This window comes from Cucurbita moschata, unplaced genomic scaffold (genome assembly GCF_002738365.1).
Source record: "Cucurbita moschata cultivar Rifu unplaced genomic scaffold, Cmos_1.0 Cmo_Scf00077, whole genome shotgun sequence".
Lineage (NCBI taxonomy): Eukaryota > Viridiplantae > Streptophyta > Magnoliopsida > Cucurbitales > Cucurbitaceae > Cucurbita > Cucurbita moschata.
In genome coordinates, this window is record NW_019268593.1 from 206519 (window position 1) to 214337 (window position 7819).

Genomic DNA, 7819 nt, shown 5'->3' on the forward strand with positions numbered 1-7819 from the left:
AGCTCTAAGAAGATATACTGAAATGAGCCACAATTATGACACCGACAAGATTTCTTGGTTTTTTTTTTAAAAAAAAAACCTATGACTTAAATATCACAAAATACTCTTCTTCTTCCTTTCTTTCTCCTTTCTAAGTTCTTCATTCTCACATTTATTTTTTTTTTTTTGAAAAGTTAAACCGAAAAATGGGAGAAAGAATGAAGAAGTAAAAAGAAAACCCTTAACTCTCGAAGCGTATCAAATACTCTTTGACCGATGTAAATAAAGCCCGAGAATAACTTATTCCCATCTTTGAAACCATGTACTAAAGTTTGAGGCTTTCATTCCATTCCCTTTCTCATTTCTATGTTCATTCCCATCTTTGTTCCTTTGTCTAAACAACCCATTAAATGACAAAATTTTGACTTGCTAGATTTCAAACTATTTTAAATGGGTGTAATGAAAGCACCCGACGAACTTATTCTCGTGTCCCTAATCGACACGCTTTGGAGATGTATTGAGACATTTATAATCCAACATGAGAGTTTGAAAGATTACAAAAGTATTTGTTTCATTAATCGGCATTACAGATCTGCAAGCATCGGTTCCACACAACTCATTATAATACCTTTGATTATAATATCTCTAGCATATTTCTTATTTAAAAAATTACGAAAAGTATTAGACATTTTACTCTAAAATATTTAATATGTAATATTTATATAGATTAAACAACATATAATATATTAGTAATTCATCCAAGAAGGTAGAAGGTAGTGTTTGTTTCCCCAAAATTATTTAGGTCACTTAAATGTATTAAAAAAACACAAAATAAAATAATTTTAAAAAAGAGATTATATTAAAAAAACAACCTTTACCCACCTGACCTCTCATCCCTTCCTCATTTATCTCTCTTCAACCAACCTAACCATAAGATCACAAAAAAGAAAACAAAAAAACAAAAAGAGGTCAGATTTGATAAAAACTAAAGTGCCCATCAATAGACCTAGATTTATTAAATCATTCATTTTCTTTTATCCCAATTTCATTTATAGACAATCACAGCTAAAGTGGCCCTAAATTGTTATAATTATTTAGTTGACTAATTCTAGTAAATCATATCCAAATGAATAGATTAAAAAATTGTTGTAATTATTTAGATTATGTCAATAATTTTATATGAATTCCAATAAATCAGTAGCAACATGAATCATTAAAAATCAAAATAGAGAGAGTATGCCAAATACATAATCAAAAGATGAAAAAAGAAAACACAAAAGCAGAATAAAATAAAAACACAAAAAAGAGAATAGAATGAAAAATAGAGGAAGAACAGAAGAATGAAAACACACTAAAAGAATAAAATAAAAACACAAGAAAGAGAATAAAATAAAAACACAGAAAAGAGAATAAAATAAAAAATGGAGGGAGAACTGAACAAAATAAATAAATAAATAAATAAATAAATAAATAAATAAATAAATAAATAATAAAATGAAAAATAGAGGAGAACAGATAAAAGAAAGAAAATGGAAGATATAAAAACTAAGAAACCAGAATATAATAAAAAAACCGATAAGTGCAGAGAGATGGAAAGAAAAGCGAAAATCTCAAGAATATTATATTGTTGATCCTAGTGAATATAATAACTAACCTATATCCTCACTTATAAAGTAATTATCAAATATATTATGAAATTATACTATTTAATAAATTGTACGTGAGTAGACATTATATAGTTAGATATATTTATATCTCAAAATTTCAAATTTAAATGAAAAGATTAAGAAATTTGTTAAATACTTAACAAAATTTAGAAATTAGAATTAGACGAGGGTACCACTTTCTATTGCAAAATTTCTATGTAATTCATTCACTAATCTCTTTATAGTAGTTTTACCTAGGTCATCTGTCGTCACAACCCTTTTAAGGAAGATGTGCCCAAATGACCGATAAACAATAGCATTTAAAGAAGTTTTATAGAGCGAGAAGAGGTGGAACAGAGAATAGGAGTGAGAAGGACACCAAAATTTTTAGTGAGTCGTGCAAGGAAGAAGGAACTAATAGGTCTGATTTTGGGTCCGTTTAAACTAAAATTTGAGACTCACTAGCCCAAAGTCCATCTGTGGTAAAAAAAAAAACTTTTGTAGCCCAACCCTCATTCGCAACCTGCATCCAACCATTTCGTTTTCAACCTACACATGATCTAGGCCCAACTCACGTAAATAGTTAGAAGATCCGGCCCACAACCGGACGGAAAGAAAGTGTCACAATCGCACTCTTTCAGTAGTGAGACAACGATTATGCGACATTTGTTCTAACTCTTCATAACCGAACGGCTGAGACTTGCAACATGCAGCCACAGACAACACGTCTTGGGCAATCATGACCATGACATTTGCCCCCACACAATTTATTGATTTCTCTATCAACCAACTCTTCATAAACTTAGCGTTGTAGGATGAGGCTGACTTTAGGTCTCCCAGTACGCTTCCAACTAATCTCAGAATGAGGAGTCTCCCAATCTACTAGGAGCTGTTGAAAATCACTTCTCGGTTCGTTGACTCTTCATGTCTTCTCTATTGGTGTCTTTCCTACTTTATTCGCTTGAAACTTTTTCTTCTTTACATATGTCATACCACCTACTTCTGCTTGATATCTTCTTTGTCGAAATAATAAACCATTTCAAGTTACTGACGTGGACAACAGGGTTAGTCCGCATCCATAAGAGCAATTGGATCCTATATGATATCTTCATAATCTTGTGGATAACTTCAATTAGTCCATAGTATGTTTGCACCAGTCATTGGTTATTGTTGCTTTGAATTCGAAGTTGATTTGACCTTAAGTTATATGAACTTCTCTATTTTTCTTGAAATTATTGTGGTTGACACTTCCGACCGACCCTTCTTTTCATTCGTCTAGATGGTATTTCTGCATGAACATGTGTTGCTTCAATGGTTTGTTTTTGTCTCCCTTCTTCAGTACAGGTGTTGGCTTGGTGTCTTTGCCCAGCATCTGAGTGATCAGTGACAAGAGCCTTTGTGGGTACAGTCAACAAGTCATTTAGCTTTTCATAGAATTTCTAGCTTAGGCTTAGCTGCATGACATTTGTTTGTGGCAGGCGATCTCGACTGCAACATAAAAACTAATCTTGTGATTTATCTCTCCTGGTGGGGATAAATCAATTATCTGACCTTCCTATTTTGCGTCGTGGTGTTCATGTAGTGGCAACAAGGTTTCTGTTGAGGTTGGCTCACTCAAGCTCCCCTTTTCAATTACAACAATAGCAACAATAGTAGATTCATCATAACTAAGATTTTTTCTCAACTGTATTATCGACATCATTTTCAACCCTCTTGGTTGATGGATGTTTTTTTTGAATGATCGTCGGGTTAGACTCCGTTACTACTACACATTTTGCTAGATAAACGACTTTGTGTTCCAACAGGACGTTCATCCCTGACACGACGTCGAAGTCATCCATTTCAACTATCACTAAACGATTTACCTAGTCCAAGGCTCCAGCTTGATTAGAGTTCTCATTGTGACTCTTAAGACAGGTAAAGCTTCCAATTTGGCGGCGTTTATCTTTTCTGCATCTGGATGTCAAAGGATGTTAAAATATTTTGCATTGGTCTCGATCATGAGTTGTGGGTGGCTCTAGAGTCGACAATGGTGTTCCTTGCTACTTTGTGCTCTATCCAGACCTTGACATACATAATATATATATATATTCTTTAGACTGATGATGTATCTAAATATTAGAGTTCATAATTGTACAAATATTATCATAGTAAGGTCAATGAGGGGATTTCACCAGTTGTTGGGCAACAAAGTCGACACAAAGAAATTAAAAAAGAAATATGAAAACTTGAGCCGTGAAAAGTGTAAATTGGAAAGAATCTTGGTCGTCGAGGACAATGTAGTGTTGTGAAAACTAGCTAGATTGGACGCAGCGACGACCCGGGAGTAGATTCCCCACCGGGGGACAGGAGACGGCCATCTTTCCTAGTAGAGACTAAAAGGTAAAGGTAAAAACAAAGATTAATCTAATCAGACTTGCTACGACAGCTCTACTTCCTTGTCTTGCTTTTGGCAAAGCTTCGATTCGACTCATCCGCGGATGCTACTTTTCGTACGGGAGGGAACCACTCAGATTGACTTCTATGGGTGGGATCCGACAGGGGAAGGAGCGAGTGAGGCCGAGAGGCGAAGGCAATGGAATCATGAGACCCGTAGGGCGAAGGAGCGAAAGCAGTGAAGGAGAATGCATCGGGGTCTTTCTTTGTCTTGTGATAATTTCTTAATCGTCAGTCGAGTCTTCCTTAGAGTTCTGTCTTATTCATCTTTGGTACAGGAGAGTGCGTCAGTGAAAGAAGAGAATCCTACAGTTTAGTTTACCTCCAGAAATAAGGGAAGGATCAAGAAGAAATAGGTTCAAGGAGAAACTGCTCAACTGGAAAGGAGAGGGGAGGTCATATCGTCTTTGGTTCTCTAGCTTGACCTCCTTCAATAAAGGTCATATCGGTTCAGTCGCTGATTGAAGAATAGTCGACTTTAAGGAAGGGGATTTTGTCGAGATAAGGACTTGCGTCGAGTAGTCGGAAGGTCTCAGACTCGCCCCACTATTAGTTCCCGCTCTCCAATCTCATTCTTCAAATACTAATGTAAATTTTGTGAAAATTGAGAGAAATCTTCAGAACATGTTTGCAATGGCTTAGCCGTGCAGCGACAACATGATGCTTCAAATACTCTTCCTTATAATTACATACTAATGGTCTGAGAGGTAAGAAGTCTTTCTTTACATGGTCAAGGCTTTATACTTACCATGTTAGGAAGCAAAGAAAAACAAAAAATAAAACAATAGTCCTCTTAATATCATTTTGTGTTTCTCACTTTCAATTGACATACCTATCAAAATTTGAACTTTCGATATCTTCTTTAGTGATGCAGACAAGATATGTGGCTAAAATGAAACTGCCAAATTAAAACTTACACTAGGGAATAATTTCAAATAATTTTTTTCCTCTATGTAGTAATTACCACAAACCCTATATAAAAAATTCGAGAATAATCAAACTTTGCAACTGTCTAGATGTAAAAGATATAATAATAATACTTGCAGATAGACTTCATTAGCATCTTATTTCTTTAATGATTAATGATCAATAAGTACAATGTCTGAAATGTCTGAGATGTTTAAGATGCCTGAGATGTCTGAGATGTCTAAGATGTTTGACATGTCTTAGAAGTTTGGGATGTCTTTGATTTCTAAGATGTCTTTGATGTCTGAGATGTCTCTAATGCATGAGATGTTTGAGATGCCTTTGATGTGTATGATGTCTCGGATGTCTGTGATATCTACAATGTCTGAGATGTCTAAGATGTATGAGATGATTGAGATGTCTGAGAAGCCTCTGCTGTCTGTGATATCTGAGTTGCTTCTGATGTCTGAGATGTCTGAGATGCCTCTGATGTTTGGGAGGTCTAAGATGTCTGAACTGTCTACAATGTTTGAGATATATGAGATGACTGAGATGTCTGAGAAGCCTCTAATGTCTGTGATGTCTGAGATGTCTGAGTTGCTTCTAATGTCTGAGATGTCTGAGATGTATAAGATGTCTGAGATGTCTGAGATGCCTCTAATGTCTTAGATGTTTAAAATGTCTCAAATGAAAGAGATGTTTGGGAGGTTTGAGATGTCTGAGCTATCTGCGATGTTTGAGATGTCTGAGCTATCTGCGATGTTTGAGATGTCTCTGATGTCTAAGATGTATGAGATGTCTGAGATGTCTGAGAGCCTCTGATGTTTAAGATGCCTCTGATGTCTGAGTTGTTTCTGATGTCTGAGATGCCTGAAATGCATGAGATCTCTGAGATGACTCTAATGTGTATGATGTCTGTGATGTCTGCAGTGTCTGCGATGCCTAAGATGTCTGGGATGTCTGAGATGTCTCTAATGTCCGAGATGTCTGTGATGTCTCTAATGTTCAAGATGTCTGAGATGTCTGCGATGTCTAAAATGTCTCTGATGCCTGAGATGTTTGAGATGCCTCTGATGTCTATGATGTCTGTGATGTCGGTGATGTCGGTGATGTCTATAATGTTTGAGATGTTTCTGATGTCAGAGATTTTTGAGATTTTTGAGATGTCTAAGATGTCTTAGATGTTTGAGATGTGTATGATGTCTGAGATGTCTGCGATGTCTTAGATGTCTACGATCTGTGATGTTTGAGATGTCTAAGATGTCTGAGATATCTGAGATGTCTGAAATGTTTGAGATGCCTCTGATGTGTGAGTTGTTTGAGGTGTCTGAGATGTCTTAGATGTCTAAGATGTCTAAGAATTCTGAGATGTCTTTGATGTCTGAGATATCAGAGATGTCTTAGATGTTTGAGATGCCTCTAATCTCTTAGTTGTCTTAAATGGTACCTACCATGCTCAAATTAATGTAAATAAAGTGCCTAAAACTTACTCTGATACCAATTAGGCACTCTAAGTACATCAATTATAGTAACTTCTCTAGCATGTTCAAAAGCATTAAAACTCAATGAGTTTGAATACTAACCTTTTGTAGTTCAAATTCATTTTTTTCTCATGAACCGGTTTCAAACCACCACTAGTGTCTTCCCTACTATTCTTCGGCCTTAGAACGGGATTGTGGAATCCGATGAATGACTAAAATTGTTAGGAATTTAGTATATGTAAAGAGAGAGTTTTGAGAGATTTTCTAAAAGATTTTCAAGAAGAATTTTCATGTACTTTGTTCACTCTATTCATACCGTCATATTTGCATGTTCATGCAAAATTTGAGATTACTAAATTTTGACACTCAAGATTCCACTCAAATTTGTGGGATTATGTGGCAAACATGCAAGTTTGGTTAAACCATATATTGACACTCAATATTCCACTAACTCAAGCATGGATTTTTCAATTAAGTGAAGTCAATGACTTTGTTTATTTTAATTCAACAATTAATTTAAATAATTAATTTCAAACCAAAATAATATTAAATGATTAATTAAACAATTTAATTAATATTTAACATTAAATCAAATGTCAATCTCAATCAATTCCGGCACATATCGATCATGAATCCCTATTCATAATTAAAATATTTAAATCTTATTTAAATATCTCAAATTCTCTCTTTTTGTTTAATTCATAATTAAAACAAAATGCAGTTAAATATATCGTATATATTTAGCGTATATTCCCTAATTCGAACACTTCGAACTCACTCGTCAAACTGTTCTAAGGTTTAGTCCGATATGAGCTAGCAGGGGGACCTAATGGACCTACAAATCATGGGCTCCAACGATCCGAGATTAACTGGCTAAACTCATTAACCTTGTTAACCAACATTTGTTAACTACTAGGACACTCCACTATCGCCTAGTAGTTGCACTCCCCTTACTATAGATATATTTCTGTCCAATTGATATAACCATGATTAGTAAGTCAATCCTTCACTGGTTGTTCGTAACTAGAGCTGGGTCAATGTACCGTTTTACCCCTAAAGTTACTTCTTGTTCCTTAAGTCCCACTGATCCTTTGATGAACAATTGGCTTGTGGTCCAACCACCAAATGGAATTCCTCTAGGGCCAATGGGAGAGTGGGGCCCCTTGTTTAAGTCCTGGAGTCGGTACTCAAGGGAACAACCTCTCTACTATCCGTAAAAGCAGGTAGGAGTGAATTTTATCTTACACCCTATGACCTCAGATGTTTGAGATGTCTCTAATCTTTAAGAGGATCTCTGAGATGTCTCTTATGTCTGAGATGTCTTAGAGGTTTGAGATGTCTGGGATTTCTGAGATGTCTGAGATGTCCGAG

At 35.4% G+C, this 7819-nt stretch overlaps 1 protein-coding gene across 1 annotated transcript; it reads left to right on the plus strand.

The window, feature by feature from the left end:
* Positions 1 to 5375: 5375 nt before the first annotated feature.
* On the plus strand, positions 5376 to 6148 carry LOC111438534. The gene is made up of 2 exons (XM_023076444.1): positions 5376 to 5543; positions 5798 to 6148. The coding sequence occupies exons 1-2, from the start codon at positions 5376 to 5378 to the stop codon at positions 6146 to 6148; spliced, it is 519 nt and encodes a 172-aa protein (XP_022932212.1).
* The last annotated feature ends 1671 nt before the right edge of the window (positions 6149 to 7819 follow it).